General features: G+C 35.1%; 1 protein-coding gene across 8 annotated transcripts in view; it reads left to right on the forward strand.

Annotated features, from left to right (window-relative positions):
- The window catches only part of NOL4 (nucleolar protein 4), a 402656-nt gene that overhangs the window by 84363 nt on the left and 293741 nt on the right, over positions 1-24552 (forward strand). For 7 of the 8 annotated variants that reach the window (XR_004278137.1, XM_032310893.1, XM_032310895.1 and 4 more), the window contains exon 2: positions 7218-7367. Coding sequence is in view for 6 of the 8 variants with exons in the window: in XM_032310893.1 (XP_032166784.1) it covers positions 7218-7367 (150 nt within the window). In the remaining 2 variants the exon portion in view is untranslated. Of the gene's footprint in view, positions 1-7217; positions 7368-8371; positions 8404-24552 lie in introns of those variants that run through there. The other variant, XM_032310898.1, reaches the window with a different exon arrangement.

A 24552-nucleotide genomic window follows, 5' to 3' on the forward strand; every position in this document is an offset into this window, starting at 1 on the left:
GTCCTTTTTTTTTTTTTCCTGAAGAGTTAGTGATAAATTGGCCTTCATTCTTGCATGTCGGTCCAGTGAAACCCTTTGAGCCCAGACTTTTCTTTGTAAGAATTTTTTTTAAGTTACTAATTTTGTCTTTTTTACTTGTGGTAGACATATTCAAACTTTCCACTTTTTTTTTCAGTCAGTTTCAATAATTTGTATCTTTCTAGAAATTGTTCACTTTATATACTTTTCTAATTTATCATAGAGTTGTTTATACTATTTCTTATAACGCTTTTTTTTTTTTAATAAGATCAGTAGTGATGTTCCTTCTTTCATTCCTGGTTTTAGTAATTTATGTCTTCTCTCTTTTATTCTTCGTTGGTACAACTGAAGTTTTGTCTTTTAAAAATATATTTTCAAAAATTGCCTTTTGGTTTTGCTGATTTTGTCCATTGTTTTCTATTCTCTCTTTAATTTATTTCTCCTCTTTAAAAATATTTCCCCCCTTCCACTTGGTTTTTGTTTATTTTTTTTCCTATTCATTTAAGGTAGAAAGATAGTTATCTTATTTTTAAAAAACACATTTGCAGTTATAAATTTTCTTGAAATACTGCTATTGACATTTTGTGCTTCTGTTTCCGTTCATCTCAAAGTATATTTTAATTTTCCTTTTGACTCCTCTGATACATTGGTTTTGAGAAGTGTGTAGTTTAATTTCTTTATCATTGTGATTTCCTATTTTCCTTCTGTCATTGATTTGTAATTTAATCCCATTTTTTTTAATTCCATTTTGATCAGAAAACATATAAAACATATTTCAATCCTTTACATTTTATTGAATAGATATATAGATCAATGGCACCGAACTGAGATTCCAGAAATAAACCCTTACACTTATTTTCAACATGAGTGAAAGACAATGCAGTGGGGAAAAAAATAATCTTTTCAATAAATGGTACTGGGACAACTGGATACCCACATGCAAAAGAATGAAGTAGACTCAACTCCCACCATACATATAAATTACGTCAAAATGCATTATAGATCTAAATGTAGTAGCTAAAACTCTTTTATACTGAGATATGGTCTATCATGGAGAATGTTCTGTTTCTGTTGTGTGGGATGTCCTATGTACGTCTATTAGGTTTATTTTTTATAGTGTTGTTCAGTCTTCTTTTTCTTGATCATATTCTCCCTTGTTATCCTATTTTTGAAAATAGAGTTTTGAAATCTCTATTATTGCTGATCTCTCCTGTTAATTTTGTCAGTATTTGCTTAAACAATATGTGTGTGTGCACATGTTACTTGGAATTCTGGTTTTTGGTGCATACATAATTATTATATCTTGCTGGAAAATTAACCTTTTTATTATTATGAAATTTTTTTCTTTGTTCTTATTAACATTTGTTGTTGGTTTGTTTAAACTCTGTTCTCTAATACTAATATAGCTGTTCCAGTTCTTTTTGTTGTTGTTGTTGTTCTTAATTGCATAATGTAGCTTTTCACCATCATCCTATCTGCATCTTTTTAAAGATTTTTAAAATTAATTAATTAATTAATTAATTAAAGAGTGTGTGATCCAAGGGGGGTGTGTGGAGGGGAGAGACAGAGGGAGAGCGAGAGAGGAAATCTCAAGCAGACTCATCTCCCATCTCACAACCCTGAGATCATGACCTGAGCCAAAATCAAGAGGTGAACCATGAGAGACTATGGACTCTGAAAAACAATCTGAGGGGTTTGAAGTGGCGGGGGGGTGGGAGGTTGGGGTACCAGGTGGTGGGTATTATAGAGGGCACGGATTGCATGGAGCACAGGGTGTGGTGAAAAAAATAATGAATACTGTTATGCTGAAAATAAATAAATAAAAAAAAAGAGGTAGATACTTAACTGACTGAGCCACCCTAGCACCCCCTATCTGCATTTTTGAACCACAATAGTGGCTCCTCTAGATAATTTACAGTAGGATGTCATTTTTAACCAATTCTCTTTGTTTGGATTCCTTAGTCCATTTGTGTTTAGTGTTATTGATGTGATTGGATTTATATTGGTGATTTTGCTTTATTATCTATATATGTCATGTCTTTTTTTCTTTAATTTTCCTTTATTGGCTTTTTTTCTATTAATTGCATATTTTCCCTTGTAAAATCTTAACTGCTTTAATGATTTAAAATTATATACTTTTAAATTTGGGGGATTACTTTAGGAATTACAATGTATGTTTTAACTTATAAGAATCTACTTCAGATATATACTGATTTAGTTATAATCCAATATAAAACTTTACTTTTAAAGAGCTCAGTTTTCTCACTTTTTTTTTTTTTTTTAGTTTTCTCACTTTTTAATTCTATGATTTATACATGTAATATCCAGATAGGTCAATCATCTAACAATATTATAGTGTGATAATTACTTATATAATATTATGTCTTTCAAAGAGCTAAGAGAAGAAAATAGGAAAGCATATATTTATAGAGTTTTTAATGTTAACCTCTTATTTGGTTCTCTCTCTTTCTACCTGTGGATTTGAGTTATCATTCTGTTATTTCATTACTCCAGACTCCAGTATAGCTTTGTTACTGCCTCTTTGTGCTGTCATTGTCAAATATATTACATTTATGTATGTTATTATACCAGTAATAATTATTTACATATTATTTTAGTCAGTTGCCTTTTAAATTAGTCAGTTCCCAAAGAAGCAGTATTCAAGGTGGACATTTAAATAATCTTCAATCTTTCTCGTTCTCTAGTATTATAATTACATATCTTGCTATGTTTCTTTGGAAATGTAGATTATTACAGCACCCACTGTGGGTTAAAAAGGATTTTGTGGAATCCTTGGTAAAATAACTGCCAGTTATATCTGTGTGGGATATGTTCAAGTGTATTCTTAGGATAAATAGGATTTTCTTTCTTTTGAAAAAATTCTATGTTACTCAGCTTTAGTAATCACTGTGAGTCTTTGGGAAGGTTACATAACTTCTGAGTATCAGTGTTCTCACCTCAAAAGATGATGATGGAGATTTAAAGAAAACATTTGAAAATCCCTTAAAGTGTTGCTTGGCAAAAATGAGAAACCCATGTTTGAGATGGTTAAATTAATCTTATATCAGTAATAGTAACAGGATATAACTTCTACCATGTATATTTTCCCTTATGGCAGTGTACCTGTTATATGTTCATTTTCTGCCTTCATGATATGGCTCTGGCCCACCTCTTGCAATGCATAGTCTACTATTTTTTGTAACTGAGGAAGGTTCTTTGATTAATAAAGAAAACAGTAAATAAAAATAACTCAATTATTATCTTTAAAAAAATAAGCAAATAATTATATTGTATTTGGCTTGCTTTTCTTTACTTTTTTGGTTGTTTATTTATTTATCCTTACCTGCCTTTACTGAAGTTCTTAGTATTTGCGTTTGGATTTGGATTACTACTTGATGTCACTTGCCACTTACTTTTATCCTGGAAAACTTCTTTTTACCCTTTATTATAAAGTATTTCTACAAGCATGGAATTGTTATTGGGGTTTCCTCAAAGGTTGATAAGTTATTTATCTCTTGTTGCTTTTGAGATTTTGTCTTTGGCATTCAACAATTCCACTATAACGTGTCTGTTTGTGAATGCCTTTGTTTTTTGGTACCAGAAGTATGTTTTTTAAAGTTTTGCTTTGTTTTCTTCTCTTTTTTTGAGAGAGAGAGAGAGAGAGAGAGAGGCATGAGCAGAAGGGGAGAGGCAGGGGGAGAGAGAGGAGAAGCAGACTCCTGCTGAGCAGGGAGCACCAAGTGGGCCCATCTCAGAACCCTGAGATCATGACCTGAGCCAAAGGTAGAGGCTTAACCCACTGAGCCACCTGGGTGCCCCCATGGTATTTGAAGTTATGTCAAGCTCCAAGCTCATTGAATATATTTCTCCCATGTCTGAAGGGCTTCATTACTCTTTATTATCTTACCACAAATACTTAGCTCACTTACATTGAAGGCCCAACCCCTGAAGGCACTTTGGAGTTTCAATAAGAGTGTGGATGTGAATTGAGCTTAATTACAATTGCAAGTAAGCAATTCTATAGGACAGAAGGATAATAGATGAGTTCCCTTCCCCAATGTATGTGATTTCAATATTATCTTGATTAACTCTGAATTTATGATTTCTTGAAAGTATATTGACTGTTAACCACCTGTAGTGAAGCACTTCCAATGTATGTTCTTATCGCACAATTTGTACCTTCTTTACATAATTCATTACTACATGTAGTTAAATAATGCCCATCTAACAATGGATTTCAAGTTCTGGGGTGTCTGGGTGGCTTAGTTGTTTAAGAGTCTGACTCTTGATTTCAGCTCGGATCGTGATCTGGATTGTGAGATTGAGCAGTGGTTTGGGCTTTGCTCTGGGTGAGGAGCCTAAGATTCTCGATCTCTCAAATCCTCCTCTCCTTCCTCAAACCCCAGCCCACTTGTGTGCACCTCTCTCTCCCTCCAAGGGGAAAGAAAAAAAAAAAAAGATTTCAAGTCCTAATCCCTGAAATTTGTAAATGTTACTTTGTTTAGAAACAGTCTTTGTAGATCTAATTAAGTTAAGGATATTGAGTGAAGAGATTAGTTTAGATTATCTGGTTGGGGTTTAAATGCTTTCAGAAAAGATGTGTCGAGAGAGAGAGAGAGAGAGAGCGAGCGAGAGAGCGAGCACGTGCTTAGGTGTGAGACAGACAGACAGACACACACACACAGAGGAGATACACCAAAGAGGAGAAGGCAGCAGCAGATGGCCTCAAGCTATGCAGTGCTAGCAACCTCCAGAACTGGAAGAGGCAAAGAATGGATTCTCCCTTAGAGCTTCCAGGAGTGCGGCTCTGCCCACATCTCTGAATTTCAGCTTCTGGCTTCCAGGGCTATGAGGGAATAAATTTCTCTTGTCTTCTCTTTCTCTTGTCATTGAATTCTCTATTTTATTTATCTGGGAATGTCTTTACCTCACCTTAATTTTGGAAAAGTCGTTTTTCTGGATATAAAATTCTTTTTTAGCAGTTTTTTGTTGTTGTTGTTGTTGTTTGGTTTTGGTTTATTTTTCTTTCTTTCTTTCTTTCTTTCTTTCTTTTTTTTTTTTTTAGGTTCAACACTTTGAATATATTGTCCTATTTTTTTTCTTTTGAGAAGTCAGCTGACCTTGGTAACTTGAGCACCTCAGCTACTAGGGCTTGGCTGTGCTTAGTCTTTCTGGTATACTTGTTGAAGGAATGAATAAATGGGCTGTGATTCCCCCATCACTCGTAGTTTATTAACTGTAGGACATTACTATATATCTGGTTGCCCAGCAAAGGAACTGAGAGGGAACTGTAAAAGTTTTATGAATAGGAAAAAAGAAGCCACAATTTTGTGGGTGGTTTTGCCTGTGGGTCGAGTTAGAATTTGGATTTCTAGGCTAGAAACAGTGGGTACTCTCTGAGGAGTAGGGGGTAGCCGGGGTGATGGAGGGGTAGGCATCTGAAATGGTGTTTAATTACTGTACAATAAGCTACAACAGTTTTTCGGGCTAGTCATAGCCATGCTTGATGCAGCTTCTCCGTGGTTTCCCTCCATATTGGTCTTGCATCACAAGGCAATAAGGGATTATCCATGGGGCCCAGTATAGAAGCGATGCTGCAAGATGTTAAAGGAGAGATGTGAGAAAGGTCTAAAACCCAATGATGAAACACATGCATCATAGGTAATTGAGAGGAAGTGCTTCAGATTTAACAGAGATAAGATACCATATGGTTTGACCTTACGGGCAACTCATAAATATTTGACTATATATATTTATCTGAATATATATTAGTTATTTAAATATAGATATACATATATACGTATATATGGCTATTTGAATATACAGCCTCAGACATTGCTGCTTCTGAGTCCTATTCTACATCAGAAAAACAAACAAACAAAAAAAAAACCAAAAACCAAAGTCAAACTAAGAAAAAGGACCAAGTGACTTGTTTTGAGTTTTGCAGTGAGCATCAGTCTGCTGGAACTACTGTTCAAAGAGGCTTTCGCCATTTGACTCATTGACTGCATAATGATTTTGCTCAGATTAATCACCCTCTTATGCGGTCTGCCAACATTGATGGCTATGTCACGTTACTTCAGCTTGTGCTTCAGGGTCCAAATAAGAACACTGTGTCTGTGTATGCACGTGCGTGCAGGTCTGTGTTTGCAAACAGGAAACCCATTCCCGAAAGAGTAAATTTCTTTTTCATCCGATTTCCAATTTCCTATTCTTTTCTTATACATTTCTTATTTTCTGTCATCTATGGGAGTGTTTGTCTCTTTGCTACACTTCCCCTCAGCCTGCCGTGGCTTAGACCTAGTGTGTATTGCCACCCATATCAAATTCTATTTCTTCCAAGAAGCTACTTCAGCCAGAGGTGATATCTTTATTCTTTGAACGCCTGTAGTATGTTGCTTGTATGCTTAGATTTTTATCATGATGGTCAGAATGACAAGAGTCACCATTCGTCAAGTGTTCACTATATGCCTGCCGTTGGGTCACATCCTTTACCTAAGTTACCACATTTAATTCTTACAATTCTGTGAAGTGAGCTCTAATATCTCTGCCAATTGAGAAGACTGAAATTTGAGAAGACTGAAATTTAGGGAAGTTTAAATGACTTGCACAAGACATAGAATTTCTGAGTGGAGAATCCTAAGTTCACACCTAGATAATTTCTATAGCTTTCATTTTTAACCTTGAACAATTATCGTCTCTTAGTCCAACCTGATAGCATAGTAGATGTATTTTCTTTCCCAGATTATATGATGTTTAAGGAAAACATCCTATATTATTTCTTTTCTTTCTCTAATAATGGCTTCCAGTACCTAGCAACTCAATAAATACTGATTAGATGAATCAATAAATATCTAGAATGAAATTATTATAATAAAAATTACTGAGCCTTAAAATATATTTTGGAATAATTTAAGGAAGTTATGCTGATGGCTACAAATGAGTCATTATAAAACTTAAAAAAAAAGAGGTTATTTATGGGTAAACATGATCATTATGCCAAATATCTTTTTTCATCTTTCTTAAAGTTCTGTATGCAAACAGTGTATGAAATAATGCAATACAATATTCACTCACAGTTTTTGTAAGTTTCCTAGCTGGATGATTTGGTTTGGTTCAGCTTATCAAAATGTTTTCATTTTATTTTCACTTTATGTTTTAACTTTCTGTCCTTTTTTTTTTTTTTATTTTGTTTCCAGGATGGTGTAGGGGTGGATGAGAAGCTATCTTTGCGGCGGGTAGCTGTGGTTGAAGATTTCTTTGACATTATCTATTCGATGCATGTGGAAACAGGGCCAAATGGAGAACAAATTCGGAAACATGCTGGACAAAAGAGAACTTACAAAGCAGTAAGTTAAAAAAACAAAAAAACAAGAAGCAAAAGGCATGCATTTTGAAATTTGGTATTATGTATGTTGATGTTGGGTTAAATATTTATAAATATTCTATCTTCAGTATAAATTAGACTATATCATGGTTACACCCAACATTTAAACTATTATGATTAACTGATTCTGTTTTGGTCAAATATTCGTGAAGTCTATTGCATATAATTGAAATCTGTCTCTTGCACTCTCATTTTGTTTTCTTTAAATATACATAAAATGTGGTAGTCCCAGTCAAATGGCCACAAATGGGAAGATGTATTTGTGTTATACATTCAATATGTATTCAAATCATGATATATGGATTATGGACTGGGATATATGAGCTTTCATACTACCACTTTAATCTTAACCTTTCTTCCCCTTCAAATCATATCAGTGTGTTCAGGTATTTCCTATTTAATCTTATATTCCCATGAATAAGGAAATTTGATGTTTTTTTCTTGTGTCACCTTGTATTAAATACATTTATCCTAAAGAGTATGCATTTCTTAATTTTCTAGAATAGAGAATTAAAATATATGTGTTGTTTTCATAGATCCAATGCCCTTGAACAGTTTAAAATGAAAATATACAATGTTTTTATCATAAATTATATGGAAAACATTTAATTAACTGTTAAATATTGAAATATATATATATTCTCAAAATGGAGTTATATATTATTTCTAAAGTTTCTAATTATATTTACAGTTTGACCTAGACAGTTTAATCTAGCTTTTATTTAATCAAACATTTTATGAAATCATCTTATAGATCTTTCATCCTTTCTAGGAAAATTGAACAGTAAATTATTCTTTTCCAATATGAGCAGAGTATACATCAGAAGTGTTTTATCAGCAACCAGAATAATATCCTTTTTTAGAATTCTTATTGAACTTTGCTTTTGGCTACCTTTTTATTGACTGTTTTCAGCTATATTGATACACAATATCAGTCTGGATCCATTTTTTTTTCAGATACAGAAAAATGTGTGAAATGCTCAAAGTTTCAAATACAGGTACATATGTTTGAAAATTAGCTACTGAGCATAAGAAATAGCTTCTTTTCCATAACTATTTTTTGCTATATTTCCAGGGTCATATTGAACCTTTGTAGTTGCATAATAACCCCTAATACATGTTGTATTTATCTCTCCTCTATGGTTTTGTTTCTTGGCTGTTTCCAAATTGCATGGTTTGTGGGCAGGCACTATTGTAAGTTTCCTTACATAATTCTGCCACATAAACTTTCTTTTGACTTGCATATCCTAGGAGACATTCTTATCATGACTAATGACAATGGCCTAGCTTCTTAAAATAATCTTATATAGACTAATATTACTGAACATACTCATTTTGCTTGTCTCCTAAGCTAGGGTTGTATCTTTGGATATTAACAGGAAACAAATATACATTGATTTACTAATATCACTAACTGTGTACTCTGATAATCATGCATTTTCATGAGCTAGCTGCCTGAACTGGATAGAACTTTGTAAGGTAGGACTGCATAAGTTCGGCTGTGAAATGAGAGCAAACAAATAAACAAACAAACAATCAAAAAGGCTTCATTGTCGGTAGTAGTGTGGCAGCCAAATCTGTTTCAGGGCCAAAAGCAATTTAAAATGATTTAATCTTTGGAGTGCTTTTATTGGAGACCTTTAATTCATACCATGACACAGACCCAGGTCTCTCACCTATTTTCTTAGGTGAAATGTAGGGAATGTGATCCATTGCCATTATGCATGCTAGACACATCCAAGAAATTGGTAAACATGTTCCTGACATACATCATTTTGCATTCACATTATGAAGACATTTTCTGCATTTTGGGGTGGAAATACCAACTGTGGACGTACAAGCAGCACCGAAGCATTCTCCATTCCCTCTTGAGAACATCCTATTTAAAGATCCTTTCCCCAGTTTATTTTTAATTTCCACATCAAAAGTACTTTTCACCTTTTTCTAATATCACGAATGTTCTTTTTGGCATGATCTTTTTTTGCCTTCCGGTATCTCTTAATTGAATCCTAATTAAGAATGATTTCCATTTTATAGAGTCATAATACATCATAGAAAAAAAAAAAAAAAGAACTGCTCAGTGCGGGAAACCATACATACCACTCTACAATAGAGTAAATCTAATGTTAGCATTTCACATAAATATTCAAGTAAATGGGGCATAAGATGAAATGCAATTTGAAATGGAATTGGGTTAGTGGTAATAGGGCCCTAGACTGTTGGATCAATGTTGAGTTCTCAATACTAACACTAGAACTGGCTAGTCGTTGGTAGAATTAGCTTGATACCTATCGCAATTAGAGTGGTTTCAATGAAGTTTACGATTTTTTTTTCTACTTCTAACACATTAGTCATAGCGCATGCATCATTCTCTTTATTGACCTTTTTCTCCCTTTTCCAACATGGCCAAGAAACCATACTTATACAACTAATCATTAAAGCGTTTCATATTGTTTTAATAATATTATCAATAGATTTAGTGGTCATTTTATTTACTTTGCCTTTTTTTGCAAATCTTTCTATGTTTTCACTCTGCAGGAAATGGTGGTCCTTTAATAATGGATTAACTTTTGAATGCTATTTGTTTTTACCTATCTGCAGTATGTCATTCCTTGAAATATCTAGGCATTATACGACTTAACTATTATTGCAATCTGATCTGACTATAGATAAAATTGGAGGGTATGTATTCTACTACTGATGAGCTCTTTTTAAAAATCCACATAAAATGACACATTTTAGGAATATGTAAAGGCTATCATAATTGTTTTGTTCAGTCATTGGGGGAATTCTAGTGTCTTTTGGGTCATTTTTTCCCCCTGCATTTGTCCTTGTGTATATATGAACTATTACTGCTGCACTGAATGTGTTTTCTTCAATATATTTGACTATGGTCAACTTTGGATTATGTACATTAACACAGCAGAGAGAAGCGATGGCCCATTCGAATATCACTTATATTTGAATTTAAAATACATCTTTGTACTGAAAATTGAATGCAAACAGGCTTAGCAATTTGGAAGGTTACACCAAAATTAATGATGTAGTATTGTACAAAATTACTGTGAGATGTTGTCTTCCAGTACTTAATTCTCAACTTCTGCCTGCGCTCCACCTTTGGGAATATATCACTCTTCTCCAGTTGTCTTTTTTCACGTGTATTTTATCCCAGCCTTAGCACAGTTGCCCTTCCAGTAGCATAAATTAGGGTCTGATTAGAGGATTAAGTTTCAGAGCTTTTTCTTCTACATGTAAAATTAGAGTGACTGGGGGAAATCCAGGAGCTAAGGGTGAAAGTCAGTGTTTTCCGTAGTGAGAAGAGTCTGCATATAAATATATATATGTACACACATGCGCGCATGCACACACACAACTTGTAGTGTGGTACCGTAAACCTACATGTATTATTCACATACATTGCTGCCAATAATTACATTCATTTAATTCAGAGTGGAGAACATATGCTAGGGCTAAAAGAAAATAGGCCAGAAGCCAGACAAATTCAGTTTCAGATTTCAAATCTAGCACTTCCTATCTGTGTCAGTTTTGGCAAATTATTTACTTTTTCCTCCTCCTGTTTAGAGGGAGGTAACGAAGTGCACAGTGTGGGGATATAAGTGAGTTCATGTACATAAAGTGCTTGGTGTATGGTCAACTTTGGAATGATGTTATGTTGCTTTTATCCAGTCACTACTCATGTTCCAAGCAGAGGGACAAGCAGGACCATTAACACAGCTCTGCCATCGCCCTAGTTCCAGTTATGGATACAATTTCTTCTGCCCACCCTGATGTCTCTGTGTTGGGAGAGAAGAATAATAAATGCCTCATGCGTTCTTTTATGTCAGACTTTAGACGTCAGCATCCCTGCGAGGTCCACTGTATAAGTTTTATCAGAGGTTTCACCAGGCACTCTGCTTTTTCCCAGGTTTAAGTCTATTAAATTAATTTCAAGTGAACTTTTTGAAAAATTTTAAAATTGTCTCTCTTTAAAGAATGTGTTTTCGATATGAATTGAACATCCCTCTCTAGGGACGTACTCTAGAAAAACAGCATATCATGTACAATATCCACATTCCTAATCTGAAAATTTAAAAATGTACATCTTGTCTTTATCTTATCAGATCTAGAACACTTAACCTCAAGACTTTAGTTAGCATAATTTTTTTAAAAAGATTTTATTTATTTATTTGAAAGATAGAGATCACAAGTAGGCAGAGAGGCAGGCGGAAGTGGGGGAAGCAGGCTCCCTGGCGAGCAGAGAGCCCGATGTAGGGCTTGATCCCAGGACCCTGAGATCATAACCTGAGCTGAAGGCAGAGGCTTTAACCCACTGAGCCACCCAGGCGCCCCAGTTAGCATAATTTTTGTTCTCTTCTTTTCTTAAATGCTTTATTGGCTTAGTGTTTCCGCTGCTAAATAGGATATTTTAACTTGCACTGGTTTCTGCTGATTTGTTACATAAAATTTTCTAGAGTTCTTATCAACTTGTAATGAGACTAATGAACAAAATTTGTAGCCATTGTGGTGTGAAAAAATTACACTATATTAAAATTCAAGAGTTCCAAGTAATTAATTTAACTTCTTTTTGGCTAGGCTACCTTTCAGTTTTCTTTAAACTCTGAAGGAACAACACCAAAAAAAAAAAAAAAAAAAAGGAGGTGTGTCTGGGTGGCCCAACTCTTGATATTGGTGGAGGTCATGATCTCATGATCCTGAGATCAAGCCCCACATCAGGCTCTATGCTCAGTGGGGAGTCTGCTCAAGAGTCTCTCTCTTCCTCTCCCTCTGCCCTTCCCCCTACTTGCTCTCCCTCTGTAAAATAAATCTTTTAAAAAAGAAAAAACTCTGAAGGAATAACACCAACAGTAATGGTGTACATGGGCCGTTACTGTGCTGGCGAAACAATGGAGGTAGTAACCAAAGTGCATAAATTAGTTGGCACCAGATATGTGGAAACAGGGAATTATCCTGCTGTTATAGAGGCACATTGGCTGAGAAACATAGTGTAGAGATAGAACATTTTGGTTCCACCATTATCTAGAAGATTCTTCTGTAAATAACTATAATGATGATGATAAGAACAATAATGAAAAGGATATGTAGTCATTGGACTTTGTATTTCCAGGAATTTAAAAGAGCCATCAAAGGGAAAGCCCACAAAATACCACCAAGTGTCAGCAGATGTTCACTGCTCTGCTTTTTTGTTAAAAAATTTTTTTGTAGTTTGAACCATGTTATGAATGGGCAGCTTCTTAGTTAACGATTTTAAGCTGCAGCACAACACATGTGGCTGTCCCACATTTGTTTGTTCTGGAACCTGATGGCTTTGCTATATATCTCATTTGTTTATTTATGGCTTTTCTTTTGCATCTTGGTTGTAAACAAATAAGATCGTGTGACCATCAGCATTGTCTGTCTTGTGGTCCTAGAGTCCGAGACAGCGTTTAATAGGATTTGCTAGATCTTACTGTTGAAACAGATCTACCTATCTAGTTCTGTGATTAGTGCTGGGAGGCTTTGCTCTCCAAATATATTCCCTTCCCTATCACAGTGCCTCAAGTTTTCCAGTTAGGATTTAATTTATTTGGGTGAAACCATTGACCCCTATATCTTTATTTGGACTTCAGATATCCTTGGGCAGAAAAAGTTGGAGAATAAATTAGGCTGCTAGCTGTCATGGACATTTTGTATGATCATTTCATAAACTTGCTTCTGTTTCCCGTGTTTAGCTGGGTTTAACTCGACCATAAAGGAGTTGACAGAAGGGGAATGGGGGATGAGCTAAGTCAACATTCCTACATCTCACACCCCAGTAGTGTGGGATCTGCCTGATTTTTGTGTGAATCCCAGTGCAGAATTACATATCATAGCTTTTGAAAGGTGTATGGTGTTTGGAAGTTGAGAACTCAGGTCATCAAGACAAGGATAAAAAGCCTTTACACACCTCATTTGAAAATCTTCTCCAAAAAGAGGGAACCATTTTTTTTAAATGAAATATTTTTAAAAGATGAGAGTACTGTTCAAAAATAGATAGGAGACCCTTGTTGCATGAGCACTGGGTATGTAAGTATGTATGTGATGTAAGTATGTAGGTGATGAATCTCTAAATTCTACACCTAAAACTAACTGGAATGTAAATAAAAATCGGGAGGAGAAATAAATAATAAAAGTAGAATGGAAGAATTAGATTTAAAACTATAAAATTTAAATAAGATTTCCTAGTAAAATTTCTCTTCAGTCATGATTTACTAAAAGAATATAATGATGTGTGCTTCTGCCTTTCCTATTTCCTTTTGCCAATTTGAATTCTTCCTTTCCTGCCACAGATCCAAGTGCATGGATAGGGTGTTACTGAAGATAAGTGTTGGGGAAATATTCTGTGGGACTTAGAAATTAATATTATGTCTGTAAGCCATCTTCTTTGACTTAATGTGCGGAAATATCAAAGCAAATTAATATAGAAAATAAATATAGGTTCTTGTCTTTTTATATAGATGACATTTTTATTTCATTATTATACAAACTACAGTGTCTTAAATAAACAACTGTTCTGGATATCCAAGAAGAGATAAAAAGAAACCTTAAAATTATTCTAAATTCAAATATTTTTGTAGACACTTTTTAATATTGAATTCAGTGATAATGTTATATAATAATTCAGTGATTTAGAAGTATGTTTTACAATGAGTTTATCTTTGAGAGTTTATGAGTACAAAATATTACTCAATTATAGATATTTTATGCTACTTTTATGAGGTTCCTTTTGTTCATTTGTTTTTGTATTTTATGACAAGAGTAGACATTTAAAAAAAAAATCACACAATTACTGCTGATGGGGGGACCATGTCTCCACTGTATAAGCACAGTTAGCCAAAGGCCTGTCCCACAGGAGGTATTCAATAAGTACTTGTTGAAGGAATAAATTCTTCTGGTCTTTGTGGAAATCCTTGCCTTTTTAATACCAACTAAATAGTATAGAGATGTTACTATAAATAGAAATAATGAAATAAGATTAGTTAACTTGTAAGGTTGTAAGGCTGTAAATCATGGTTGTAAGGAGTGAGCATTGCCCAATCCATGTTTACACTTAACAAAACCCCAGATTTATGCAGTTGGTTCTCAATAAGGTAAAAAAAAGTTATCAAACACGAGGTTTCTCATTTGCTTTTCAGGGAAAATTTCAATGCTCCTTCTTTGAGGTAGGATGTAAACACTTTACTTACTTTTCCAGAGATTGGTTTATTTTTATCAGATACACATTCAAACCTACATATTCTGCACATACATATATAGGTTTTACAGAAGTGATTTCTAAATATTGGAAACAGCCATTAAATTCAACATGGTACATATTATATTAGATCCACTTTTATGTTAGAGCAGCCCTATTGTTTTTGATAACTAAAAATAATTCTCAGCCTAATAAGTCAGATGTGTAAAACATCTCAGAAGGGAAAAAAAAAACAAAAACAACAACAACAAAAAAAAACAATGGCCTGGCAATTAGAGTTATTAAACAACCATTCTGAAATAGAAGACTGGTATACCACCATTCATCAAAATTGATTTATTTCTCATATAAGTATAGTCAGAATTATCACAGGTGGGCAGATTAATAGTGCAAATCCATTATACTCAGAAACTGTCTTTTCGGTAGTGGAGATCATCCAAAGACATAAGAGCTCACTGAAACCGGTTAATCATCAACTTATGTCACAAACCTTGTCATTAATAATTTTTGCATTAAACGATAAGGTCCCAGTGAATAGATACAATCCTGGAAAGGGAATTAACCTTTGAAGAAACCATTAACTCTTTGGGTCCAGCCTAGTAAATTGCTCCTTCGGTGCACCCTTGTGGTGAAAGTGAGCCAGTGCAGCTTTCCGACTAGGGATGATTCAGGCCTCCTAGCGGTTGATTCTCACTCAGATCCAGAGGTTTAGGTATTCCTGGGTATGGTCATCGTATAATAAATAAAATCTCCTGAATTTTTTCAAGCATATGCATGTGTATACCTGTATAAATACCCTGGTAGGTATTTAGTTGGGATAAAATATAGCAAGAAAAAGGTATAGGATGTCAATGACTAGTATGAGGTAATATAGAGAAAATGGTGCCAGTTTTGATGTCAGCCAGACCTAGTAAAAATCCCAGATTAGGTGACTTCTGTAGGTCTGCGTCGGGCATGTATTATTTGAAGGATTTATTTGAGGCTCAGAAATAATATATGTCAAGGTTTTAACAGTAATTGCTTCAAACGTGATTGTAGTGGATGGAAACTTGTTTTTCTTTAAAAGGTAGAGTTATGTGTGGGGTGACAGATGCTATAAACAGCTTCCTATTAACTAGAGTTTGAAAGATCTATGTCTTTCTTTTGTCATCTGCACTCCTATTTGGCGTAGGGATAACATCCAGCCATGTCTTCATTCTCGACTTTCTCAGAATTGAGATTATTAGTCACTAGCTTTATCGGCAGCAGTTTTCATTTCATGATCGGTAACAAGAAACAGCCTTTGCCTATTCCGTATCTGTTTACCTGTTCTACTTCTCTCCCTCCCCTCCCCCTCATTTTTCTGGCAATGTCCTCTCTGGGTCAGCACATAGCACAGCAGAGCCATGACTCTGCAACTTGGTCCCAGTAATGGGAAAGGAGGTATATACCAAAAGAAACTGACCTAGCTGCTACTTCTGAGAATTTGGAATGCCCACTGAGAAATTTCTATCTTGGTATGCTTTTTCTCTTTAGTAAAGAACATGTAAGCATGGTATTTTTTGTCCTATGTACCCACTAGTTGTATAATTATTTGTGTACCTAAGGCGATATTTCTCAGCTGGGAACCGTAGGCTTCTGGGCAAGCAGTTGGCTTTGTTCAAAAGCTCCAAGCCATTTAACATCCTTTGTAACTGAATGTGAAGTTCCAGCCACACCAGCCCCGCTTCCTGTGAAAATCAGAACGTAGCCCTGTTCTTGACGTCAGGTCACCCTGACAGCACAGTCAACACCCCAAGTTGAGAGACATTTTCCGAAGGAAATCACGTGGCCAGTTTTCTACTTAGTATCTCCGAATATTGTTTTCATTATCTACCAGTTGTTGAGCAAGTCGAGAATTCACAATGATTCTGCATCCTGGCACGTGGTTAGCCTCTCCTGATTCTTTGGTTTTCCTGCACAGATCTTTGAGAGTTGTGTAACTTCTCAGACTCCCTCAGAGTGAAGTCTAACCTTCTCCAATTTCTTCCATGTCCCCTCAAATGCCTAATTATTGCCTGCTTTGAGTAACTTTGAGTAACTGCAGCAACAGTATTCTTAGGTACCTGTTTGAAAAGAAGCTCTGTGTCCTTGCTGTGGTCAGGAAGTAGTCAAGGTAAACTTTAACAGAGGGGGTTAGAGTCGGAGGCAAGGAGAGCTTGAACGTGCTGATGAATTCTACACCAGGAAGGCTGATTTCTAGCTGGCCTTCCCTCAGCCCTGGGAAAAAACACTAGTATATCATCTTATACACACACTTCAAAAGAAATCAAGAGAGGAAGTAAATCCCCCCCCACTTCCCATGTGTGTAATTGTATACTTTAATGTAGTTTGTCATGCTGCACGTAATTGTATAAGCATTTGCTTTGCTGAGTCATTTTATTTACATGCAATATTTAGGGATTCTCTTTATTTTACTATTAGGAAACATGCATGAAGTAAAACTTTTCACTGCCCATCTGCTCATTTTTTTCATCTAATATAAGAATTCTCTGTGATGACAATCTGTTCCTTAACAGACAAATATTCTAACATAAGAAGCAACAAAAATAGCATTCACAACTTTAGAGATCTAGTGCCAGTTGATTTGATTATCTCTTTTGATGTTGTCTCATTTGCTCAATTGATGACTATTTTAATTATTCTAAAATACAGCTCCAAATTAAAGATGCACATCATTATAAAAGAGATAAAAGTCCTTTTTTGCAAAGCAACACAGCTAAGTTTGAACTGTAGTCAATGAAGCAAAACTGTTTTCAGGAAAATTTAATTAATTATAATTAAATTAACTCTCGTGCTCTTTCTTGTTTGCCTATGCCTTCATCTAGTCATGTATAAGGGTAAAGGGCTCCATACATCTGTTTTGCCCTGGAATGCTGTTACCTCTCTGCTTTCCTCCTCAGATTTCATCACGTGGTGGATTTCTGTGCTTCTGCCCAAGCTGCGTGTCTTTGCCTCCTTCCTCCCACTCAAGCATTTGCCAGTCCCCGGAGGACACCAACTTACGCCACTGCGCTGCTTTCCAAATCATTCCTTCCTCTCACACTGCGTAGTATTTGATGCCTTTGTTTTACATTTTCAGATTGCTTTGAGCTATCTACAAATTGACCTGAACTGTCTAAAAATATCCCTGCATGCCTTAGACCTTCTTTAGGCCTTCATTTTCAATTTGACCACATACCCAGCATCTCTCAACATCACAACAAAGATCTTTGGATCATAGATAACAGACCATTAGTGAGTTATCAAGTCAATTTTGTGGGTTGTGAACACTTTAAAAAAATGAAATAGAGGGGAACCTGGGTGCCTGGGTGGCTCAGCCAGTTAAGTCTCTGTCTTCTGCTCGTGTCATGATCCCAGGGTTCTGGGATGGAGCCCCGTATGAGGCTCCTTGTTCAGTGGGGAGTCTGCTTCTCCCTCTCCCTCTGCCTGCCTCTCCTTCTGCTTATGCTTTCTCTCTCTCTCTGCTTTCTCTCTCCCTCTCTCTGACAAGTAAATAAATAAAAATCTTTTTTAAAAAAAGAATGGAAGGCAAAAGAAATGATCAGTTTTATTTCATAAATGTGTATATGTGCTAGCTTATGATGAGAAATCTATTTACACTTGGACTGTTGGTCTAAAAAGCTGGAAAACACTGTTTAAATGGGGACTGTGATTTCAAATTGCCTGCATACTTTCCAATGATAACTTTCATCTACCCTACTTCTCACTCCAGTTTTTGGTACATTCTTAGATTTTCCTGACAAGCTATTTGTTTCAAGTTTAAAATTATGGGGCCCCTGGGTGGTGTAGTTGGTTAAACATTCCACTCTTGGTTTTGGCTCAGTTCATGATCTCACATCTCGAGATCAAGCCCTGCCGGGAGCCCTTCTTCAGGCTCCATGCTCGGTGGAGTCTGCTAGAGTTTCCTCTTCTCCTCCTCCTTCTACTCACCCCCCTCCCTGTCTCATAAATAAATAAATCTTTAAAAAAATAAAATTATTTTCAGGCTCTAACTCATATGTAGATATTTTTTAAAGATTTTATTTTGACAGAGAGACATGTAAGTGAGAGAGGGAACACAAGCAGGGGGAGTAGGAGAGGGAGAATCAGGCCTCCTGCTGAGTGGGGATCCTGATATGGGACTCGATCCCAGGACTCTAGGATCATGACCTGAACTACAGGCAGATGCTTAACAACTGAGCCACCCAGGCACCCATCTAACTCATATTTTCATTCATCTTAGATAAATGTATCCTGTGAGATTGCCAGATTTAATAAATAAGGCACAGGATGCCCAGTTATATTTGAATTTCAGATAAACAATAATTTTTAATATGTTTGCCCCAATATTGCATGTTTATCTGGAATTCATATTATTTGGCCATGCTGTGTTTTGTCTACTACCATTAATCCTATTTAAAAATCAGCACTAGACCCTCAGGGTAGAAAAAACTGTGTGTAAAATAAACACTGTACTAAGTCCCAAAATAAGTATAAGGATGATCTGATTTTGCCATGTTATACCCAGTTGTTTTTTTAAAAATTAGAAATCAAATTCCTCCAGTTGTGACAAATAGTACAACGCAGCTCTAGATATTCAACCAGGGCAGGTCATCCTTTTAACTAAGTGAGAAAAGCAAGGGGAACTGATGAATGATCCAAGAAGAAGGAAAATGATCAGAAAAGAAAAGGAAAAGTGGACAGTAGTATGGACTGGAAGTAGCAAACGAGAATAGTACCAGAATCCTAGCAGATCAAGCAGTAATGCAGGATTCTTAGGAACTCACCCCAAACCTGAGAATCCTATCAGGGAGCAGTGGTGACTTTGGGGTTGAGGTGCAAATGTAGCAGCGTCCTGGTTTTGATATCGGTGAGATTATTAAGGTCCAGGAATTCACTTGGTCATATCACAGATGTTTAGAGGTCAGACCGACATAACAGAACACCAGATCTTTCTGAAACAGTAGCTAGGGTTTGAAGCAAAAATTTTCGAGGTCCAGAAGGAATGCAGACTTGATATAGGCAGACCAAATGTCTGGCTTTTTGTTTATTGATTATTACTATGCATGGACTTTTTACCTAAGAATATTTATGTTGAGTTCTGATGAAAGTATTTTTCAGGTTCACTTTCAGATTCATTTTTCAGATTCACTTACCAATAGGTGATGCCAATAATTTGATGTATCCAGGCACATTTGTGGTGAAGAACCATATCTAGCTGTATTCAGGGATAATTACACTGTCCGTGCATTCAGTAGGTATTTATTGAAGATGTAAATGTTTAGGTGAAAAATGTCTTCATCTTTGAAAGATGGTTTCCATATGCACCTCTGCAAATTAATAATTACATCTATAGAAGTACAATGATGCTTACTATGCATCTTTTTCATGCCTGAGATGCATAAAAGTGAACTTACATAAATACAAGGGCAAATCATTGGCTAGACATTTCAATTTTGTAATACACCTAGAAAAATGTCTGAGCAAGGTGTTATAACATTTGCAAACTTTTTTTTTTTTTTTAGTAGTCCAAATTCCCTCCTTTCAAATATATTCAAAGACATACAATGACTAGAGTAGATAAAGTCAGGGTAGCCCTTGTTGAATAAGAGATATTGCTCTGAACCAAGACTTCCATTCCCCAGATAGAGGTTTCTCTGGACCATGGTGTTGCTATTTCCTTATGAATCTGGACATATAAGGTCTTTAATAGAATTTAGACTTACAGGTTTTTTTCAATGATAGTTAAATTTTATTAGTTTTTAAAAATACATTTTCTAGAGTTACACAGTAATGTACATTGCAGTAGCACAATGTTAAATATCACAATACTAAATATAACAAGATAAACAAATTTCACTAGGACATTATTTCTAATTTATTTTTTGTTCAGAATCTCAAGAGTATACGTAAGAGAAAATATCATAAGTTCGGCCCCAAGGGCAAATTCTTCTATAAGTGTACTGCTTGGTGTTCAGCAACGAACATGTTTTTAATGTAATTATTCCAGTAAAATAAAAGTATTATTTTTATTTTCTAAATTCATTTTATAAAGTAAAGGCAAGAATAATTTAAAAATAGTATGATTAGACCAGTTTTATCTGCTCTGAGGCTCAGCATCTGAAACGAAGCCCACTATATCAAGACAGCAAGGTGAGGAGTATTTTAATTCATAATGAAATTCAGCATTGCCTCCTACTTTTCCAAATTAATGATATTTTGTAACATTAAGTTAGTTTGTTTTTGCTAAAATCTTAGTGAACTTAGGACAAAATGGTGTGATAATTTGGTGGGTAAATCTTTTGACTTTAGACATTCTGTTTTGCTTTAAAAAGTGATTTTCAATGCTTAGGACTCACCAGTGTCATGTAATATCTCTATTCCAGCTCACGGGTTAGGCTTGCCTCTTAAGACGAGAATGACTTCTCTACTGGTGAATTTCCTTCAATAATTGGAATTCTTATTCCTTCAGAAATAGGTTACTCATACTCCTTCTTGTACTTTCTATTAAAAGTGTAAGTCCTGGGGCTCCTGGGTGGCTCAGTGGGTTAAAGCCTCTGCCTTTGGCTCACCTGGAATGGAGCCTGGCATTGGGCTCTCTGCTCAGCAGGGAGCCCGCTTCCCCCTCTCTCTGCCTGTCTCTTTGCCTACTTGTGATCTCTCTCTCTTTGTCTGTCAAATAAATAAATAAATAAATAAAATCTTAAAAAAAAAAAAAAAGTGGAAGTCCTCTGCATTGAGTTCGTGGCTGTTAAACATTTCAACATTGTTGCAGAGCCCACCACTTCAGCCATCAGTTCTGCGGAACAGCCTCTTGTTCATTTCCTCCAGGTGGCGCTCTCCATTGTTACTGTGGAGTCTGAGGTGTTTCTTGTTGAACTTTGTAACACAAGTGCATATACTGAGAATTTGACTGCCCCTTGTATTCAGAATGTATTCAAACTTGTCAGAGCATCTTAAACTTACAAAGAACCACACACTGGGGAACTTTATAAACATTTCAGGATATTAACTTATGCTGTGAGGTTAATATTCCAACTTTTTATGGATGAGACCGTCTCTCTCTTTTTTAAATGCTGATAAACAGGAAAGGCTATGAAATATAGTGATTAAGGTGATAGTCTCTAAAACCAGATTATTACCCAAGTCCTTTCTCTTTACATGTTTGACGAGTCATACAACCTCTCTGAATCATAATTTCCTCACCTGTTAAACCGAGATGAGAGTGGTGATGCTAGTAATCTAACCTTAGGATTGTTGGGAGGATCAAAGGATAAAATCCATGTAAAGTCCTTGCTTAGTATAATCCAGTTATTAAGGACTCAATTAATGGAAAACTTAAAGACATATTTATTATGTAGGAAGTATTTCCTTTTGTCTAAAACAGCAACAGTGAGTAATAGTCGTCATATACTAAGTGAAAATTTTGATTTTTGAACTGTCCAGTGTGTACCATATCAGGAGCCAGAGTCCTGGAGGTATATGTGACCGTTGAATACATTTAGAGCACCTTTCCACAGAAAATGATCAGAAATTAAGCAGTTAAAATTAGAGAAAAGGCTTGGCACTGAGGAAGAAAGATGTAGGGCAAATAGGCCCGTTTTAAAATTCTTCTCTGTTAGCAACATTGCTATCAAAATTTTATGGCTTCAGTTAATGAGATAAACTTCCATCTCGTAACTGAAACACACAGTCTGAGAAAATGCAGCAAAGCAATGGTTTATTGTTATATTGTTTTGATTAACTAAGTTCTTCAATTTTTCTAACTTCTATTTATTTCATGTATTCAGCTCCAGGTAGGAATGATTTACTTCTGAAGAGAATGCTCTGCTATTCAAAAATAAATGTAAGAAAATTTTAGGAATTATATATTATTGAATTTACAAGATAAGATTAACTGTGGTTGAATTAATTTAACCACAGTTGCTCTTTTATTTCATTATTTATTTTTTTATTTCATTATTATTTTTATTTTTAATTATTTTATTTATTTATTTTTATTTTTATTTTATTTATTTTTATTTTTTATTTCATTATTTATTCATTATTTATTTATTTTTTATTTCATTATTTCATTTTTTACTTTTTATTTTTTTTTAGGTCTCTTGCCATTTTTACCCTAACTGAACTGTGTTGAGAAGAAGTTAGAATATGGCTTTATATTTGTAAGGTTTTGAAAAAATATTGTTTCTCCTTTCTTCAGAGTAGCAGGGACATTGGCAGGGTAAACTGCTCATCTTCTTTTCAATCATAATATGTGCCAGTCACCTTTTCAAAAATGTGTCCCCAGTAGTTTGTTGTTGTTGTGTTAACCCACAAGTGGAAGATCAATAACAGTACCCCTTGTAGGGCTTGATCATGAGGCCTTCCTCAGGTGGGTCTGTTTATCATGAGATTACTAATGTTCTACTGTCTTGCTATCGAGACCAATTTCATTGTTTAATCTATCAAAAGATGCCGCAGCTCAGTTATTTTTATGTAGACGTCTTACCATATTTTTTGATGGGAGAAATTGTTTCTTCTTTGAATTTATGATAATAATCTGATTCATGATATTTGGCATTATTGATGAACTCCAGTTTTAATGGATTTAGGATGTAATAGTTTAATTGAAAACAGTTTTAATGATGTCCAAAACAGATGATTAAAGGTCTTTCGAAATGGTAAGTAATGAAGAAATATGTTGTGCGACAACATCCCACCCCTTAACCGGAGCTATTTCAAAGTTAAAAGCAACCCCAACAGATCTTCTGATGTAGCTCAATTTTCACATGTGCTGACTTTGTTCTGTGACGATACTTTCATACATCAGGTGTTTTTGAAATACATAGTTTTTAAAAATCTAGTTTGACATTTCTATTTTCCTTGGACACTACACATTTCTCTCTCTGTTGGATAAGCCCACCATGGTCCATTCTATTTATAGAAATTGACAAGGATTTGGGAGATCCAGGCTTGAGTTCCAGTCCTTTGCTTACCCACTGTTGTGTAACAATGGCAGTTCCTTTCATTTCTTCATACTGGTCACTCCACTTATCAGAAAATTACTGTAAAATCTGTTTAGATACTGTCTAAAATAATGAATGCCAAAAGTCAATGAAAAATAGAAAGCATGGTATGAATCTAAGAAAACAAGTCTAGATTCACAGAAAAATAAAGCATTTCTATGAAAGAGATACCTCATAATTATTTACATGATAAACAGTGATCATTAGTTTGTAAATTTCAATATGGCTAGGTTCTTGTCCTTTCTTTGGATGTTAAATTTCAATTATAAGCAATATTTGTGGCTTGGCATAAGGCACTTGTCATTTTAGTGTTTGGCTCAGAGAGACCAAGACTAATATCCATTCGTGTTTTGTTTTGCTTATTACTAACAGGAGGCAGTGTTTCTGCATGGACAAATTCTAAGTAAAAACCCTATCCTTTCAAAATATAAAGATATTTCTAAGAATACATTTTCTAGTGAAGTATTAATCTCATCGTTTTCTAGAAAATGTCCTGTACTCTATAGTCAAAGCTCAATTTTTATCCCCAAAACAAATCATTAGATTTGAAGAATGGGTCAAGGAAATAGACATTTATGAATGATTAGAGCATTTTATGTAATTAATTATAGTATTAGTGGAATAGGATTTCAAATATCCGAGTCAAAATATTTTTCAATTTTGGTTCCTTACTTCTAGGTTTTATTTGCTACTGTTATTACATATTGCATAAAGAATGTCAGGACTTTGATGAATGGACAGCCTAGAAGTGCGCACCCCTGAGTTTTATCATCGTTTATGAATATCTATTTAAAGTTGACTTAGCATTTCAAATGTTCACTCCCAGCAGATGGAAACGGACCTTTCATTAGAGGAGGAACCATAAGGGCATTTAGCCCCTGCCTCAATTTCTAAAGACGCTTCACGTA

Source organism: Mustela erminea, chromosome 13 (assembly GCF_009829155.1).
Source record: "Mustela erminea isolate mMusErm1 chromosome 13, mMusErm1.Pri, whole genome shotgun sequence".
Lineage (NCBI taxonomy): Eukaryota > Metazoa > Chordata > Mammalia > Carnivora > Mustelidae > Mustela > Mustela erminea.